The 21,608-nt window shown below is 29.4% G+C and overlaps 2 protein-coding genes across 2 annotated transcripts; both read left to right on the forward strand.

Annotated features, from left to right (window-relative positions):
- The first annotated feature begins 1,279 nt into the window (after positions 1–1,279).
- On the forward strand, positions 1,280–8,069 carry LOC132953072 (uncharacterized). Its single transcript, XM_061025619.1, has 2 exons — positions 1,280–2,051; positions 7,983–8,069. Exons 1-2 carry the CDS (start codon positions 1,280–1,282, stop codon positions 8,051–8,053), a joined length of 843 nt encoding a protein of 280 aa, XP_060881602.1. The 3' UTR covers positions 8,054–8,069.
- A 1,601-nt stretch (positions 8,070–9,670) lies between these two features.
- On the forward strand, positions 9,671–18,628 carry LOC132951677 (glutamyl aminopeptidase-like). The gene is given in 16 exon segments (XM_061023508.1): positions 9,671–9,783; positions 10,383–10,664; positions 12,036–12,563; positions 12,625–12,886; positions 13,057–13,227; positions 13,406–13,503; positions 14,449–14,583; positions 14,640–14,801; positions 14,892–15,114; positions 15,188–15,312; positions 15,379–15,582; positions 17,231–17,450; positions 17,544–17,673; positions 17,730–17,843; positions 17,944–18,052; positions 18,189–18,628. Coding segments are annotated over 15 exon segments (2,799 nt in total). The 5' UTR covers positions 9,671–9,783; positions 10,383–10,496; the 3' UTR covers positions 18,339–18,628.
- The last annotated feature ends 2,980 nt before the right edge of the window (positions 18,629–21,608 follow it).

A 21,608-nucleotide genomic window follows, 5' to 3' on the forward strand; every position in this document is an offset into this window, starting at 1 on the left:
GAGAAGAGAAGGTGATAACACTCAGCTTGGCCAGGAGAAAAAAAGTGGCGATGTTTTCGACGGCAAATTTGTAGTTTAAATAATATTCACCGGGAGCACCACAAGCTTCGGAGGCCGGGTGTTTGAATAATTGCACTAATATATTTTAGACACATGTGTATTGTGTTTTATTGCAATGAATCAAAAATATTAAATGTTATAATTAATATTGTATTTATGATGGAAAATACCTGTGTGTACCTACGTTTATTTATTGGTATTTCAATAAGATAATTTTAACCTATGGTATTCATATTGCAAATCATTTATTGCCTCATGATATACTTTATTCAACTGCCTAGAAGTTGACAGTTGAAAATTATAGCAAAATTGCAGATAACAGAATACAGACCATTACAAATTTAATAATTTCTATACATTATAAGTAACTCAAATTTATTTATATAATAATACTTACTTCATTATATTTACTTTTGATTCAATATTTACCTAATACCTATTGGTATTTGGTACCTTTTCTTAAAAATATTTAAATATATCTAAAACATTATTACATTAATAATAATAGGTAATGTGCCTAAGAATAATACATAAAATAGTATACATATAAGTAGGTAGTTATCACATAATATTAAAGAAGTAGTTACAACTTGGACTGTTTTGATACATTTTTTTGTTTTCTCAGGGTTTAAAGTGGGAAAAATTCCAGAGGGGACTAATGTCTCCATATAGTTTTAACTTTTAAGCGTTCCATTTATAATTTTATGTATAATGCCTAATGTATAAATGTCCTAATATTTTGTTAGATGGGACGCATTTTAACCGTCATCAGAGGTAGGGTTGACTGTTCCTCCTGCATCCCTCCCCCCACTTTAACCCCTGAGTGTTCTGTGTTGTGACTTATAAATAATATCCTGATTTGGGAAGTATTTTTACAAATTATGTTAATATAAATAGTAATCTAGATTTACTAAAATAAACTGTTGCATATTCAGCATTTATAATTCATATTGTATACTAAACGTTTATAGTAATAATAATAATCATAAGTATCATATTACGATCGGTGGGGATTGTCCATCGGTCATTAGCAAGTAGACAATTTTAATGTACGTGATTACGATTTATATGTTTGACAGTAAAAGACTATAATTTACGTTTGTGTTATTATTCTTATTAATGATACACAACAAATTGGCGACGAAGATAACAATAGTTTAATCGTAATCATTATTGCTTTAGAAGTTTCAAGTGTTAAGTGTATTCATACTAATACAAAATGACATCTACAAAGACTGAGCCTATAATGAACTTAAACCAAGTTATTGGGTCACCAGGAACATTTGAAACAGGTATGGATATTACAATTTTTGAGTCAAAATTAACAAATTTTTTTTTGGCCAATTCAATCGAAAACAACATTCAAAAAAGAGCAATATTACTGTCATCGGTCAGTGAGGAAATTCATAAAGTGCTTTTTAGTTTATGTGTTCCTAACACGCCTAACGATGTTGAGTATGATACTCTTATGAAAAGTTTAAGCAAGTATTTCAAACCAATTAAGTCCTACTTTGCGGCAAGGTATAACTTTTATCAGGCTAAACAAAGACAGGACGAATCGGTGTGCCAATGGGGTGCACGTGTTAAGAACCTTGCTTCAAAATGTGGTTTTTCGTCGGAACTAATAACGGTCATCCGAGACATATTCGTTGTCGGTATGAGTTCAGGACCAATCCAAGATCGTCTGTTAGAAGAAGATGCTTCAAAAGTTGGAGTAACGTATTCAATTCTAATGGAAATTGCAACAGCCAAAGAAGCAGTAATGAATGACAAAAGTGGTTGGAAAAAAGAAGAATGCGCAGATTTGAAGTACCAGAAGAAAAATAATGGACACTTTCAAGCCAAGCAGGGTTTTAACGCATCTAAGGAACAGAAAACCAAATGCGGGATTTGTGGCCGTTCCAACCATCTTCAAAAAGATTGCAGATACAAGGACTACCAATGCAACAATTGCGGTGAAAAGGGTCATTTGTCTACCGTATGTAAAAAGGGTAAGAAAGAAACGAAATATAATAAAACACAAAATAAATTTTTATCTAATAACGACGATGATGACGAAACAGTTAATCATGATCTTTCTAATACTTTTTTTTCTATAATCGATCAACATTTTCAAAATACCGCGGTGAAACCGTTTATGGTAAATTTAATCGTAGAAAATAACAATGTCAACTTCGAAATTGACACCGGTTCACAACACAGCGTAATTTCAAAAAGATTATATTATCGTCAACTGTTTAGTCACATCGAATTAAAAAAACGACATTTCACTATCTGATTACGTCGGCAATGACATTAAACCGATGGGAAAAATATTTGTCGATTCGGAGTACCAAAACAAAAAATTTACTATGTGTCTTTATGTAATCGACAATGGTGGTCCACCACTAATAGGTTGAAATGATATAAAAAATATAAAATGTTATACGTTATTTAATATTGATAATGACGTAACTGTCGATAGTATTATAAGTAATTATAACAATGTTTTTAAAGATGAAGTAGGTACTTTTAACAAATACGAAATTTCATTAAATATTAAAGCAGAGGCGGTACCAACATTTTACAAACCGAGGTCTATTCCTTTAGCATTAAAAGGCAAAGTTGAAACCGAAATAGAGCGTTTAGTTAAAAGTAACATTTTATTTCCCGTCGACCATAGTGAATGGGCAACTCCAATAGTACCAATATTAAAACCGGACGGCACAGTTAGAATTTGTGGTGATTTTAAAATAACAATAAATCCGGTATTAGAAGGGACCGAATATCCCCTTCCAAAAATAGAACATTTGTATGCAAATATTAGTGGTTCAAAATATTTTTCAAAAATAGATTTAAAAGACGCATACCAACAAATGGTTATTAAAGAATCTGATCGCAAATATACCACTATTAATACACACAAAGGTTTATTTAGCTATACCCGTAACCCTTTCGGTATAAAATCATCGGCAGGGGAGTTCCAAAAAGCTATGGAAACTTGCGCAGCATGTCTTGAGGGCATAGGTATATTCCAAGATGACATAATTGTTGCAGGATCTACTATCACAGAGCACAATGCCCGTCTAGAAAAATTACTAAATGTATTGTCAAATACAGGTTTAAGAGTAAAGTTGAATAAGTGCAAATTTATGCAAAAATCAATTGAATATTTGGGTCACAGGTTAGATGAAAATGGTTTACACACACTAACAAAACACACAGATGATATAAGCTTTGCAACTGTCCCAGAAAATAAAACATTGCTAAAATCATTTTTAGGTTTAGTTACGTATTATATAAAACTTATACCAAACGCTGCAAATTTTTTAAAACCATTGTACATGCTTTTACGCAACGGAAGTGAATGGAATTGGACACCAGAATGTGACAAAGCATTTAATAGAGTTAAACAAATTTTAATTTCGAAACCCGTATTAGCACATTATGATCATAATTTTCCGATAAAACTCGTAGTAGACGCGTCATCTTATGCTTTAGGTGCAGTAATTTCGCATGTATACCCAGATCGTACAGAAAAACCTATAGCCTATGCATCAAGTGTTCTGTCTGAGTCAGAGTGTAAATTTCCACAAATTGAAAAAAAAAGCTTTGGTAATTATTTACGGCGTTACAAAATTTTATGACTATTTACGGTAGGCATTTCCTATTAGAAACTGACCACAAACCGTTAATATACATTTTTGGGGATAAAAAAGGTATCCCAATCTACGCTGCTAATCGTTTACAACGATGGGCTTATGTCCTATCATCGTTTGATTTCGAAATAAAATATGTAAAATCTGAAAATAATACTGCCGATTTTTTATCACGAATTAAAATTTCAAAATCGAAAATCGATAATCAAAATGAAGAATGTATTAGTCTTAATTTTATCCACGAACAATCACCTTTCACTCTAGACTGGTCTAAAATAAAAATTGAAACATGCAGAGACAGAATTCTCGCCAAGGTATTAAACGCAGTCAAAACAGGAGAATGGAACAGTGATTTTTCCAACAAATTAGAACTTAAATCTTATAATTCACGAAAAACTCAAATCTCAATTGAACAAGGATGCCTATTATGGGGTTACCGTGTTATTATACCAGCTAAATTTCGAAATAATATACTAAGCGAACTTCATTCATGCCACATGGGTTCTTCTAGTATGAAAAGTTTAGCGAGATCATATTTTTGGTGGCCAGGAATGGATAAGGAAATCGAAAATATTACGCAAAATTGCGACAATTGTCTTAACGTTAGGAAAAATCCACCAAAATCTATTATATCTCCTTGGAAGTGGCCAGAAAAACCGTGGACTAGAGTGCATTGCGATTTTCTCGGACCATTTCAAAATAAATATTTTTTTGTCATAGTTGACGCAACCACAAAATGGTTAGAAGTATTTCAAGTAAATTCCATGACAGCATAAATTGTCATTCAAAAATTTTCAGAAACTATAGCACGATTTGGCATTCCAAAAACAATTACATCAGACGGCGCAAAATGTTTCACAGGTTTTGAATTTCAAGCATATTGCAAAAATCTAGGTATTAGGCATATGACAGGTGCACCATTTCACCCAGAATCGAACGGCTGTGCTGAATCGGCAGTCAAAACAGTAAAAAATTTCTTTAAAAAATGCTCGACTGCACAATCCCAATTAAATAAATTTCTATTGATGTATCGTAATACACCTCATTCAACAACACGAGAAACGCCAGCTCAGCTAATGTTAGGTCGATCAACACGCTTACAATTTGATGCGTTAATGCCGAATACAAGCGAAGTAGTTATTGAGCGACAAATATCACAAATAAACAATGGCGGTAATAGGGCAGTATCTTTTAATATAGGCGACAATGTATTAGCTAGAGATTATAGGAATATTAACAATAAATGGCAAAAGGGTAAAATTATCAAATCCATTAGTTACAACACGCATGAAGTAGAACTTGATGACGGGACTATATGGAAAAGACATAATGATCAACTACTCATTGATAAATCGTCAACACATTCAAATAATTCTATTTCACTTACACCGGCTAGACAAACAAATGAAAATTCTAAAAATACTGAAACAGTAGGTGAAAATCAAAATCCCGATCCGGCCGATCCCGTAACAGTAAATAAAACACCCAGACCAATCAGATCTAAAAAACCGCCTCAGCGATACTCTCCAAGTGATTATGCATAGTGCAATAATTGCAATAATTAATAATTAATTATATCAATTATCATAAATAATAAATACTCGTATGTAAAAAAAAAAAAACTACTAACATAGTAATTAAGCACTATACAAAATACATTATATTTTTTTAAAATTTTTTTTAAAGGAAAGAGATGTTGCATATTCAGCATTTATAATTCATATTGTATACTAAACGTTTATAGTAATAATAATAATCATAAGTATCATATTACGATCGGTGGGGATTGTCCATCGGTCATTAGCAAGTAGACAATTTTAATGTACGTGATTACGATTTATATGTTTGACAATAAAAGACTATATAATTTACGTTTGTGTTATTATTCTTATTAATGATACACAACATAAACAAATGTGTTATTTAATTAAAATTATAATTAAGTCCCAATCAGATTATAAAAACATAAAACTTGAAATTAAATATGTTATAGCCTATAGGAATATTGTAATAAAGATAAATTAATATATAATACATATTTACAAAAGGTTAAAATTCGGTTTACTTAATATGTACCTAATAGTTATTTATTAACTATAGTTTATCTTACATCAAGATAAAAGTTATTAAAATATTGTTTATTACCTAATAATTATCATATTAAATTATAATATTTAAATTTAAAGTATGAGTATCCGTATCTTGAAAATTACTTAAAATGATTTTATGTACAAATAATTTATCTAAGTGTATAAATTATTATTAGGTACCAAATAATAATAATACTCTATATAATTATTATATTATTGTGGGGTAATGCTATTTAGTAATTACCTACTTAAAATTTATAAAAATCATGTAAATATTTTTTTGTCTTTAATATAGTCACAGTATCTTTGGAGCTCTAAACAATGAAATATTTTTTCCTTCACTTCCACTAGCGTATCTTGTCTTACAACCGGGTACATGGCATTTATTTAGCATTTTCAATTATTTAATTTACCTATTAAACTTTTAAAATAATATTTTAAAACTTAATATAATATTTATTGTTCGGTAACTAAACATTCAATAGTAGACACTTAAATGGACAGTCATAGTTCTTACAATAATTCTAATAAATTTTGAACAATATTAGGAAGGGATTTATATTTTAAATACTATTTGTTATGACTGGAAGTCTACCTATATATGTTTATTTTGTTGAATTCGTGAATATATTTGTACAATACATTAGTTTGGTTTATATTTAATGCACCATAATAGCAAATAATTAATATAACCGGTCTTTGAGTAATGTGGCGGTGCCTATAGCGGTATTCATGGTAACTAAATTTTTGTCGTCAAAAATTGTGCCACTTTTTTCGCGGAGTGTTATCACCTTCTTTTCTCTGCATCGTGTATGGTAGTCGGCCAAGAGGTCCGAGGACAAAAAGTCCGATTCGAAAAAGGTAAAAAATTACCAACTATTCAATTCGAATAATTGAAATGTATACGTTTTTAATCATATCGTATTGTAAATTATGATTAGTATTTGATTATTATTCCTTCTACCCAGAATTTCAAATATTATTATTCCATAGACAAATTAAAAAAAATATAAAAAGTCAAAATACAAAGTGCGAAAATAAAAATGGAAATCCACTATAGGTTCTAGGTAGGTAAGTACCTACATCAAGTCATCAATCCATGATTTAAGATATATCTAAGCCCTAAGATAAATCTACGAATTAGATACATCATACATCTTAATTCGTGGGTATATCTTAAATCGTGCATCAATCTAAAGTGTATCGCTGCCTATATATAGGTAGGCTAATAGAATGTAATAAATATCATTACCAAAATTATTATTTATTAATCACTTAAAATTATAAAAACAATATTTTAATTTTGTGAATTTATTGAATAATTTATATTTTCAGACTTTTGTTCAACTCAAACAATGTGCTTGGACTTTGTGTCTGACAGTAAAAGATAATGAGTCTGGACTTTTTTACAATCAGTGTTTTTGTCAAAGGACATTTATTAGCCGTATAACGCACGGCTATACCGGGTTTATCTCAGTGCGTCATTTCAGTTTTCAATAGAGAGGGGCACAGGGGCGACTCCATAGACATGGTTAGGGGGGGGTCACAGTTTTCAGACAATTTCGATGATTTTTTTTGTAATTTTGTTTTTAACAGTATAAAATTGTTTAAAAATACAGCTTGGCACCCCCCCCCCCCCCCCCCCCCCCCCCCCCAAATGACGCCACTGGTTTATCTTCTACGATATAGCTGGTATACCATTCTGAGTAAAACCATGGTTAGTAAAACCATTCTGAGAGGAGTCGGTCTATCAGCCTATATTTTTAAGGATACTTTGTTATAAAATATGATTTATAATATTATTAGTAATTTATTTGTCTAATAGAAAATATTATTAGAAATATGCACGGTAGGTTAAAATTATTTTTACCAAAAACTATCGCACAATTTACTATAGTTGCTTATTATTAAAATAGTTTATATTTTTTTTTAATAAATATGATTTATTACTTTTTATATAATATATAGTTATGTACATTATTTTATATACCTATTATATTAGTTTAGTTGTCGGAATAGAAAATCAAAGCATTTATTTTACTGCCTCAAAAAGTGATGACAGTCACAACATTGTTTTTTTAAAAAAACACGTCATTACAAAATCAATACATTTATAGCTCCGCTCAGAATATAAAATATTAAAATAAATTTTATAAAATTATTTTTTAATATATATTATGTTCTATGTTTGTAGAAAGAATGACAACATATTATGCGGCTGAACGTCCTGTTCTGAATAATATTACTGCATTACTGCACACTTAGCGAGTGTCGGCGTAAGACATAAATTTCCTTTTTGGATGTTGACGGATTAAAATTAAATATAAATTAATTCATCTATAACTACTTAATGCAGCCAAAATTATATTAAAACTCGTGATACGAGTGTACGACAACAAACAACGTAGACACGCAGTTAAATATTATCAAATAATATATACATCCAACTTCCAAGTACATCAGCCCAGAGTACGAGAATTGGCCCACCAGGAACTCTCTTGGTATCCTGTTGTGCCAATCCACCGCCGGGTATTATATGGATATATAATAAGTCAATAGCCAAGTTATAGATTATATTATTAGGTATGTTTTTATTTATACTTGTTATAATTATATATTAAGTATACCTACTAACAATAATATTTTGTAACATTAATCACTTAATAATTGTTATGTTTTAACTGTTTTTCGTTTAAAAAGTAACCTACTTAATAATATTTACAGGAACTTCAGTGATTATTATAAGAAAAAAAGTTTGTATCGCCACAGAACAATCCTTAAACAATATTACAAATCTAAGTATTTTAAAATATTTAAAGTATGCTTAAAAATTCCGTAGTTCATAATTTGAATAAATCCATCATAAAGGGAAAAATGAAGGTGAGAAAACTTGGTGAAGTTCACCAGGTGAATCATCCTGTATAGTGTATACTTTATCATAAAACAATTATAAAAATAATAATAAACAACGATTTATAATACAAAATACTTAATTTGATAAAAATCTAGGTATATAATATATAAAAAGGTAATTATCATTGATTATACATGTATAATCAATGGTATTATCTAACAGTATAAATAACCAATTATTCTTTTTGTAACAAAAAATGATTATTATTTTAATGAATTAATTTTCAAAATTTTTTTGTTTTATTTTTAATTAACCTACGGCAACTTAGGCCATTGGGTGGTTTTTAACTTTGTGGGAGGGTACTGTAGGTTTAAACACGTTTACACAGTTTGGTAGATTTTTTAGTGGGCACCCGTAGGTATCTGCCATGCCCGGGTGGGGGATGGCGGCACTTCTCTACAGACACCGTGACTTGCCCGAAGAAAAATGCCGCCCGCGGCCGAGGTTTTGAACCGGCGTTGGTACATAATATATTATGAATAGGTGTACGTGTTTATGTACTTATAAATTAATACCAGACATGTGACCCAATAAATTACAACAACATAATATTTTTTTATCTATATGTGCATTACCATTGTACATCACAATTAATAATACACACTACATAGTCCGAAATCTAAAAAAAAATTTTTAACTGTATACTCTGTAAGGTTAATGATGGTAATGCATTTTAAATGATTTTAAAATGATATATTTTGAAATATTATTTTACACAAGTTTGTATCTATATATATTGTATACCTACCTATATGCGGTCCCAAAAAGTTCTCGAATTCCTAAATTGGCCCTCCAAAAATTGTGATTGGTGATCCCTGATATACAATATGATTGGAACTTATCAATTTTACCTTGGCCTTGACCTTAACCTTTGAATAAAATAAAATAAGTTTTAGTTTCATGAAATACATTTGTAAGTTAAACTATACTGTCTCGTTCAGTACTCACTACTACGTTCTTATTGTAGACTAATAATCATTCTTTTAAAAATCAAATAATAGTTTGGTTATTATTACTTTGCATTAAGTACTGGCTGAAATATTATACGTTTACAACACGAATGTGGCGATTCACAAAGTAGGTACGTTATTTAAAAAATATTTTTAATTTATTGCATTTATACATATTTATTTTGCTCAGAAACAATAAACTCAAGTGTGTCTATAATCTTAAATTTTGATCTGGTTAGATCTAAATGATTAGATTGTGGATATAACAAAGTATATGTGAGTAGAAGATCTTGAAAGTAAATTTGGACAAAACTCGTGAGTAGGTACCTAATACTGCATGTGGTACCAATAACACTAACAAAAAACTTATATTTTAAACAGAAATTTTTATTGATTTTAACTTTGCATATAGATTTAAGATATATAATACCAAATAGCTTTAGTACAGTTTGGTATATATATCATAAATATTATTGTTAAAATGTATAGAAATGTAAATTCAATTTGTTTAGTATACTATGATTATTATGGACCTACAGATAGGTAAAAGTATAAAGTATATACATCATACATGATCGAATTAATATATAAACAAATAAAAATATTATGTCACTATACAGAAATTTAAACTGTAAACAAATCTCGTCATATTATAGTATATTATTTACATATTTGTTTGTCTCTTTTTGGTGGATATAATTAAAAAGTAAATAATTTTTTATGGTTTAAGATTTTATGGACCTTCCAATGCATGTTCCCAAGTAGTTCACTGTTGACGTCATATACAGCTATTATATTCGTTATCTTGAAGAACAATAATATAGCTAATTTTATAAAATAAAATATGACACCAGTAATAAAATGGGTGTTTGTACTTGTTTTGGTGGCTATCGCAGTCGTAACAGTCATACAAATTATGATCAATCATACAATGGAATTGGAAAGGATTCCAGAAGACCAAAAGCTCACGGAAGTAACATCAGCAGGTTATTTAATGGCCCCCTACAATTCGGTGAGTTTTCTGAAAAATATATAGAAATACGAATGCCATATTATGGACTATATATTAGAGACATCAAACGGCGATTATTATTAGTGATGTTACCATGGATTATTATATTATTACCTATCTATTTATTTATTTAATCTGTGTTATTACGGACACGGTAATTATTATGAACATTTGTTTATTAGGATCACAATAAAGGGAAGGGGTCACCAGAAAAAAAGATAGTCTATATATAATTATATATTATATAAAAATGAATGTATGTCTGTCTGTGTGTCCATATTATGGCAACCATTTATATATTATTTAGATATTTCTGGCTGTGTGTGTATCCATATTACCATGGAAACCAACCCCGGAAGGCGAATGAATATTTGTCTGCCCGTGTGTGTGTCCTTTCGTTGCCATGGTTATTATGTGTTTTAAAGCTATTATAATAATAATAATTGGTTGCCGGGCCACGAAGTGCACGGGATCATTTAGTACAAAGATAAATCTTTGAGAGATATATTAGACCTCTGGGCAAAAGATAGGCCTATTTAAAAAGGGAGAGGACCAACCCCGGGAGGTGCTCAAACAAGGATTTTGAGATTTTTGTATATAAATGGTTGCCATGGATTTTGAAGGTTTTGAAGCTATAATAATAATAATTATTGGTTGCCGGGCAACGAAGTGCACGGGATCAGCTAGTACTATATATATTTTCTAAAAAAGTGTTTTTGTTGTGATATACTTATAGTCATATAGAGCGTGTTCGTGGATTCACTCAGATTCGTTAGGTAATACACTGATTTTATATATCATTGAATTCAAATTTAACACACGCATTACAGTGACTTACAAGACACCACTAAACGGCACCTCCTGACACCTATTGTACACTTGCCCACTTTTTTTAATTATATAATATAATGTAGTAACCATAGATAATATGTTATCTGCCAATAAAAAAATATATTTAAAGTTCCGAATTTTTATTTTTAATTCCCCTATGATTTTAGATTTTGGTATATTTTAACTTTTAAAGTGCTTCATAGTTACTTGTTATACGTAGGCACCTCTACCTTCTTCACTGTGGTAAGTACGATGTACGAAATTGATAATTCACAGTACATTTTTATTTTCACTTTATGATGCGTAAACCCATCGCAAGTTCGAATTGGTTGCATTTTTTTTTAAAATAAATACTCAAATGCGGCCATATATTATAATCATACATTTTATAATATTATATTTTATACTTGGCATTTGAGTTTCTTTAAAACTTTGAAATACGAAAAAAAAAAGTTATTTACTAAGTAATTTTTATGTGGACAATACTAAAATTGTCAACCTATTTTATGTCTAAAAGTATTTAATTAATTTTTTGTTTAGAGTCTAATGGCAGTTAAACCGTGAGAATCTACACATCGCTTATCCCCGTGCATTCGCCCGCAGCAATACTATATTAATCTGTACCCAAATCTTGAACAAGGTTCATTTGTTGGTTCTGTTGATATAACAATAATGTTGGATACTCCTCAAAGTTACATTAAGCTACATTCAAAAGGATTGAATATCAAAGAAACTAAACTCAATTCTAGTTTAGTAACAGCGTTTTCATATCCAGAACATGAATTTTGGGTTGTGGTACCTAATGAAGAACTAAGTGCTGGAGAATACAATTTACAAATATCATTTGAAGGTAGTTTATTGAACAAAATAATTGGATTTTATCGAAGCGCTTATGAAGATTCAACCAGTCATGAACAGCATTATATTGCTGCATCAAAATTTGAACCAACTTATGCGCGATTAGCGTTCCCGTGTTTCGATGAGCCTCAGTTGAAATCAAAATTTAAAATTAGTTTAACACGACCATCTGGTAATAACTATATAGCATTATCCAATATGAACAAAGAGGTGAACATAAATTTTTATTTAATTTAAATTTTATACTACTGAATAATACATTTTGTTTTAGTCTGAAGAGCTCAATGTCCCTACAAATGGATTGACTACAGTCCATTTTGCTAACACTGTCCCAATGTCTACGTATCTTGTTTGTTTTATTGTATGCGATTTTCAATCACTTGAACCTGTCAAAACAGATCAAGGATTTCCGTTAACAGTTTATGCCAGAAGTGGTCAATCCGAAAATATGAAATATGCTCAACATGTAGGTATCAAGGCAATTAATTATTTCGTAAATTATTTTGGCATTCAATACCCATTACCAAAACTAGGTACGTATTCAAATTCAATTATATTTCTCATATAATATTATGATTATAATTTATAGTTTATTCGTTTTGAAAGTACTTTCTAAATTCAATTAAGCGTGGGAAATCCGTTTAATCACAATAAATAAATAATTTACTTTATATATACTATAATACTTTATTGAACTGTTTAGATTTAATACCGATCCCAGATTTTGTTTCTGGAGCAATGGAGCATTGGGGTCTTGTGACTTTTCGTGAAACGAATGTTTTGTATAATGAATTCATTAGTTCTAGTGCAGACCAAGAGGAAGTCGCTTATACTGTTGCTCACGAATTAGCTCATATGTGGTTTGGAAATCTCGGTTAATATGTATAAGTAATAAATATCTTAAATTAAAAAATTAGAAAATAAAGAATTTCCAATTCATAATTAGTTATCACTTATTATTAAATCTGTTTATATTAAGTACCTATATTATTTATTTTGCTTAATAACATACAACTAAAACATATAATTTTACACCTTATTAATTTTTTTAGCTACTATGAAATGGTGGAATGATTTATGGCTTAACGAAGGGTTTGCTACTTATATGGAATCAAAAGCTATGCAAGTTGTCTATCCTGATTGGGATGTTGTAAGTAGTCCTATAGACCAGTGGTGCGCAACTGTTTTGGGTCCACAGCCCCACCCCCTCTAAATTTATTTTTTTTTTTGAGGCGACCAGTCACCAAAATAACTTTAGTACATATACAATATCTATTTATGTTCGTACGAATAGGACCGTTAATTTTAGGCAATTCGATATTTATTTAAAAAAAATAAATTCCAAAATATAAATATAATTAATATAATAATTAAAAATATGGACATTAGTATAATAATACTAGCTGATCCCGCGCCCTTCTTAGACCGTAAAAAATTTTAAGTTTTAAAAAATGTGATTGTTCAATTCCTTGTGGGTGCAACTCAGCTTCCCCAATATGGAATCCTAGTCGAATCACAGACAAGGACAGCATAATATCAAGTCAGTAATGTGCGAACATTTTATTTGATGCATGCTTGCATCTGATCTGCCCAATTAAGTATTAACCAATGGAAATCAAATAATAAATACTAATTTCTACTAAATATTTCTCCTATAACCAATAGCAGCCTTTTAAAAACAAAAATTTCCACAGTATATCTCAAAACCTCCGTTTGAGCACTTCGCCGGGTTGGATATAGGAGGGTGAAAAAAACTTTACGACCTATTCTCATACCTACCAAATATACAAAAAAATTTCATTGAAATCAGTCTTTCCGTTACGGAGAAGTTCGTACACTTACACTGTGACACAACATTTTTATATACCTATTAGATTATCAACATTTTAATGGTTTTAAAATCATAAAATTTAAATGATTTAAAGAGCGACACAATATCATGCAATATACAATATCATGATACTTTTTAATTTGTTGTTAAATTATTGACTCCGTTCACCCCAATTTGCGTATCAATGTTATATCCTATATAGTGCTATACTTAAATGTTTTTTTGTAAACCATTATTCTTTGTTATTTCAAATTGTTTTATTAGGACACATTATTTCTACTTCATAGTCTCCATTCGGTACAATATCTAGATAGTAAACTTAGTTCTCATGCTATAGTGCAAGATGTTTCTCATCCAGATCAAATGACCGAAATTTTTGATGTCATATCATATGATAAAGTAAGTTTATTTTGTATATTATATTTTTTCTATAAAATATTAATTTGATTTCTTAGGGTTCTTCTGTAATACGAATGCTAGAAGTATTGTTGGGTGAAGAGGTATTCAGAATTGGCGTAAGCGCATATTTAAAACGATTTGTATTCAACAATGCTGAAACTGATGAATTATGGACAGAATTACAAACGGCGACTCAAAATACAGTAAATGTTAAAAAAGTAAAAAAAATGAGTTAATATAAATATTATAATATTTAACATATAAACCTCGTTATAAATAATTAATATATTTTCATTAAATAAAAATAGTTTATGGATACATGGACACGTCAAGCAGGGTTCCCAGTAGTATCGGCTATACGGAATGGAACTAAACTTACTTTAAAGCAGCAACGATTTTTGTCCGACTCCAATACTAATTCTTTAACTAACTCATCTACATATAATTACAAATGGGAAATACCAATCTCTTATATCACTTCAAACAATAATACTGTTTATAAGTTTTGGTTAGCTAAAGACGAAGATTCAAGTTAGTACCTAGTATGGCCTGTTAAGTCTTAACTATTTCAGTTGATATATTAATTAAAATATTTATTTAAAAGTTACGATTGACATACCTGATGCTGAATGGATAAAACTAAATCATAGACAAGTTGGATATTACATTATAAACTATTCTGATAGAGATTGGTGTTTACTTAACAATTTATTAGAAAAAAATGTTGATGTAAGTAGGTATTTGAATAATATTTTTCAATCATATTATTAAATTAAAAATGTACAATATTTAAAGGCCTTAAGTGCGACTGACCGTTCAAATCTTATTCACGATGCCTTCAGTTTGGTAAATGCTAATTACTTACCATATGGAATTGCGTTAAATATAACAAAATATTTATCTTTGGAACATCATTACGTTCCTTGGGACGTAGCTGCTACTAACTTAAAAACATTAAGTCAAAATTTATATCAACGTTCAGCACATAAAAACCTCGAAGTAAAATTATTGAAAAACTAATAATTATTTTGGTATTATTTACTCAGAATTTTTTCCTTCGCCATATTCTTAAAGTGCATGAAATCGACATGATATGGCCGAATACGTGAGATTGGCAATTTGGTTAACACAGTTAATTTATCGGTCAAAGTGTATTGCTGATTCCATAAATTAGATAGATTAGATTAGTGTTGAATTTATTAATGGCTTCTGAAACACATTATTGAATAACGACATGACCTTACGTTTTCGTAAATAATTTATTTATTTATTTATTTATTTATTTATTTATTTAACGCCAAGCGGCAATTTATAGATACATTGTACAATTAGTAGATTAACATGAAGTGATAATAATGAAATAAAATACATGGAAAATATAGTTATAATTATAGACTTAAGTTTAAACTTATACTAAACAGCGTTCAACTAGAAGAGTACATGCTAAGGTAAAATAAACTAAAGACAAAAACATTCAGTAGAGATAAACAGTAATATAGTCAGCCAAAGATCAGGAGCTATTAAGTAGGCGGAGCATTCTATCTAATGGATTATTAGAGGAGTAGTTAGTACGGTGAGAGGAGACAAGGTATAAAGAGTTATTTCTAGTGAAATGCACAGGAACACGGAAAGAGATTGAGGACAGAAGGTTAGGGGCATCTATTGAGCCGTTGAGGAGGGAGGTGATGAATGAGAGGTCAGCATCGACACGACGAGATGCGAGAGTAGGGATATTTAAGGAAGTTCTAACTGGTAGGTAATCATGGGGTGGGTGAGCAATATTGAGTATAAAGGCGGCGTAGGAAAGGAAGCGAAAATAATAGCTGAGGATTAATATTATATTTCAAATTAATAAACAATAAAAAATACTCAGTTAACAAATGTATGTTTTTTATCAAAATCATTACTCTTTATACATTTAAATTAATAAAATGAAACATTTTTAAACTTTCATTTTGAGTGATAAAAATTTAATATTTTTTCTTATATGTTAAAAATGTTTTTTTTAAAGTCAAATACCTAATAATTTCATAGACAAAGTCCTTCATAAGTTTATTTGTAGTACTAAAAGTGTATTGAAAATATATTGTACCAATACTGTTTAGTCTTTCATAATGTTAAATGTTTACAAAATTCAACAAAAACACAATTATTTTGTGGTAAAAATGCATACAATTTACTAATTATTAAGTTTATAACTATTTTCTATACACAATTAAACTATTAAATAATTTATGTCTAATTTAAATTATTTATATTTTATACCTTCATGAAATCCAGACCACCAACATCGATGAATCATACTGATACAAATCTAAGGTAATGATAGTAAATATATAACACTATAAGTTAAAATGTTTTATAATAATATATTAATATACGTTTAATATATTGACCAACCATCCCCCATATTATATTGATTATTTAATTTGATACTGATTTATGTAAGGGGAAGATTGTTATTATAAAAATTCAATACTGCCTAGTTCTTAGTGAATTTTTTTTTTACGAAGTGATTTTCTGTTTTTACAAAATTATCAGTATTATACTCTTCAGATTACTGATCTCATCGCGTATTTGGTGACAATATGGATGATTTCATGAATTTGGTTGTTGTTTATATAATTATATTTATTGTTTATTAAAGAAATATGTACAAAATTTATTGGGAAGTAAAAAAGATGATTTTTGGAATGATTCAAGTGATAGAAACTTCTTACAACGTAAGCTTCGAGGAGTTATTCTTAAATTAGGATGTTTATATAGTTTACCAAGCTATCAAAGAAAAGCATATGAATTATTCAAACGATTTTTGGATAATAAAGTCAAACCACATGCAGATATTAAATACACAGTTTATTACTATGGTCAGTGGAATTTTAAATGCATTTATTTATTAAAATAAATTGGTACTTAAATAATGATTTATTTGAAGTATTAATACGATTTTTTTTATTTAGGAATGTCCCAAGGCAATGGCAGTGAATGGAATAGATTGTGGGACTTATATTTAAATGAACAAGAACCTCAGGAAAAAGACAAACTTATGGATGCATTGACAGCCTCAAAAGAAATATCAATATTAAATAGGTATTTTGCACTTAATTGTATTCATATGAAATAAAATATATTTTATTGTTTTCCAGACTTTTGCAATATGCAAAAAATGAGAGCCACGTTCGTTCCCAAGATTATTTCTTTATTATATCCCAGATAAGCCGTAATCCTGTTGGAACTCAATTAATATGGGACTTTTTGAGGTACATCGTATATAAATAATATAATATTATATTATAATTACATTTTAAAAGAGTAGGTATATAAACATTTTAAATATAATGTTAATTTATGTTATGTTAGAAATGAATGGCAGTACTTGGTTGATCGTTTTTCTCTGAATGATCGGCAACTTGGAAGACTCATTCCTTCAGTTTGTTCTCGTTTCAATACACATGAACGTATCAGAGAAGTAAATATTATTTATTTTGAATCAATTTAAATTTTGGTTGATAACAACTTCTCGAATGTTGTATTTTTATTTAAACTATCAGTAGATTTCTGTTTTTTAACATGCTTAATATTTATAAATATTTGTATTTTTATAGATGAAAATATTTTTTGATGAATATCCAGAATCTGGAGCTGGAAAATCAGGCCGAAAAACTGCACTAGAAGTTGTATTTAATAACATTAAATGGTTAGAAAATCACGAAGCTGTTATTAGTAATTGGTTGATAAATTCCATCCAGCTTTAAATATTGATCGGTTTCACTGTCAATATTTTATTTTACAGGGTTGTATTAATTATTATTACAATTTAAAAATATATCGTTCCTTTTTGTTGGATAGAATTAATTTCATTTTTCACTGTGCCTAAACACTATTATACCTTGTTATTTTTTTATTTGGGTGTCACTCACTACTGCACAAATGTTCAAAATAGGTATAGGAAAAACCCGTACTATAGCCCAGTAATTTCTGGTACTCAGATCCAGGAGGCTCACATTTTTTTTCTTATGATTTTCGTGAATTCTTGATTTACTTTCCGAAAACGGAACATTTTAGTGTCCCGTAAATAAAACATGGTAGGAATATAATATTAACAATAACTTACTGTTAAAGCTAATCAACTTTAGTAAAATATAATTGTTGGGATTTGGAATGTATATTAATATACATTTATTACATTTAATAAACCCTATTTATTAGTACCTAGTTATTAGTTATTACCTACATATAAACCTACGTACATGAGTTGATATTTTGTATTATATAGTACCTATCATATATTATTTGTAATAAGTTACTTATTACTAATAACAAAATATTTCGCAGATTTTGTATTGGCCAATGGTTAGATAGACCTTTGTTAATTTACTAATAATCTTATGAGTTAATCAGTGAAGACCGACTAGATATTATTATTATTATTTTGGTCGTACTTATACTATTGATCTTTCATACAGTTGTTTGCGATAGGTATTGTTTTGCTTTATTAAAAAAAGGTGCATAGGGAGAAAATATGTCACTGTTATTGCATATTTTGCAGTCATATTAATTACAGGACATCACTATAAAAAGTCAACAAAAATTAACTATATTTATAATTTACACTTACTTCCCAGTGACACCAGTAATTTACGTTCATACCTTCTTGAGAGATGCATGAAAATGCATTACTTAACATTTATTCAAGTCTCCACTTGTTAGGTATCAAAGGAAATATTTGGACATGCAATACTAATTTACGCTGAGGAATTTCATTGTATTCTTAAAACTATAATAAATGTTCTGTAATATAACTAATAACCAATAATAATAATAATATAAGTTTATTGAAAATAAAATATAAACAAATAGACATACATAAATATAACTAAACCTGTAGTAGAACGCTACTCGATATGTTTCATCTACGTGGAAAATCTATGAATCATAAATACCTATGTTTTTTTTTTAATAAGTAACCATGACAATTGACAGCGAAAACCAGAGGAAAAAAAACTGTATCCAGCGCATAAACATATTTACGTTAAGACGGATGCGAGATCATTCTAAAGCATTGCTTGTATATGGATGTGCTGAGTTCATCGTTATTTAAATATGAATTTAAAAAATAAATTACATTTTTCAAGACGTCATGAAACAATACATGTTGTAAAAAATAACCCATATCTAAGATAGAGTACTAAGTACCTACGTCATAACTCTTATAACTACTCTATAATTAATGTGCACATAAAACATAATAAAAAGATCTTTAAAAATTGGACTTAAAATTCCTAAATCAGTGTGATGGTTGATAATATTAGTTATTAAATATGAATTTTATAGAATATGTATAATTATGTCGTTACCATATTGATAATTGGCCTTACTTATCACTCATACAACCTAATACCTTATGCTTCGCGTCAACACAATCATATTTTATCACCTTATTTTATATTTCCTTGCCTTCTTTAGTCTGTACATTATATTATTGTGACAAAATTCAATAGGTACACTATAAATCAAATTTAAATAATAATGTACCAATTTTAGCGTACATTTGGTAAATTCACCGATAAAATTACTCGGTAAATTACCAAAAATTTCTTTTACGTGAAATCCACATCACTTATTTTTTTTAGGAAGTTCAATTAATATTATATTATTAATAATAAAAATAATGTTAATACGGCGTATTAGTTAGGCAATTCAGGTACACATACTCCAAAAAATCATTGTAAAATCAGTAGATTAATCGCTTCGGGCTACATCTAATATATTATTATAATTAGGTTTAAGCTATTAGTGATTAATACTAATTATTGCTGCCACCAGTTAAGTGGAAACTATAACTCGCATAATCGACATTACGGAAGAATGAGGGTCGTAACTATACGCACGGCCAATAATACTGAAATGCGTCGGCCGGTCTTTAAGCTCTTTCAATTGCCTTTGTATAAAAAATAGTCTGTAGAAAATAATATTATTTTTCAACGGAGGGTGAATGGTTAGGCCCGACGCAAAATGCGTTTTTATAAATAATTATTGTTCCATAAATTATGGCCCAACAACGACTGTTCCGATCATCGACCGACGACCACTACACCCGCCAATCATGCCTAGTATAAGATATGGGTCAGTGATGGGCTATATCAATTCTGTTATTGCCGGTTTCTCGCGCACGCACAACATAATAATATAATATACATTATGGGAATATTATAGCTGACCTAACACGCATAATCACCGTTATTAATTATTGTTTTATTTTTGTATATTGTATTGAATGTATGAGTTACACTATATTATTTAGATAACATACGTTATCGCACGCCACCTCGCCTGCTGTGCAAATGTGTAATCACAACAAATACACTTCGTTGAACTCCGTGTAAAACCAGCTAAGTAAAAAAAAAACCAGATCTTTAAGCACTATAAAGATGTGATATAAATAAATGCTAAATAAATTGAATTAAAATACTCTTATTTCGTATCAATAATTTATTTACTTGACGAGAAATTATTATTTTTATTTAAAACTTTTTTTAAATATGACAAAGAATATTGATGTATAATTGTACATTATTTTTTCTGGCCATCATCATAATAGATTTGAGAATATCCTCAGATTGCATTCTAGCAATATCTATAAAGGCATTTTGAGAGCACTCATAAGCCGATTTTTTCATTTTTAAAAATATTATAACATTTATAATTAATGTAATGAAATATAATAGATTTAAGGTTAGTTATAAAAAGAGAACACGTGACATACACGCCGGCACCGGCGACGCGACGAAGCGATAATATCGATAATAATTTATTACGAAATGACACAAAATAATAAATACGCGAATGCAAAATAGCAATAGAGAAATGCATCGCAATTTTCTCCCACCTAATCCGCCAAGGTATTGTACTGCGTACACGAGATGGAGTAGGAGAACCGGTCGGAACGACAGCGCGAGATGCGGCCGCCGTGATTCCAGATTTTATTATAATTTCTCATCAATAAGTTTGCACTTTTCTATCAA

Source organism: Metopolophium dirhodum, chromosome 9 (genome assembly GCF_019925205.1).
Source record: "Metopolophium dirhodum isolate CAU chromosome 9, ASM1992520v1, whole genome shotgun sequence".
NCBI classification, from domain to species: domain Eukaryota; kingdom Metazoa; phylum Arthropoda; class Insecta; order Hemiptera; family Aphididae; genus Metopolophium; species Metopolophium dirhodum.

What these genes read in the sequence shown, in the direction of transcription:
- LOC132953072 (XM_061025619.1), top strand. Translation starts at nt 1,280, where the DNA reads ATGACATCTACAAAGACTGAGCCTATAATGAACTTAAACCAAGTTATT. An exon ending in GTCTACCGTATGTAAAAAGG is followed by an intron (nt 2,052 to 7,982) that starts GTAAGAAAGAAA and finishes CTATGTTTGTAG; the next exon opens with AAAGAATGACAACATATTAT.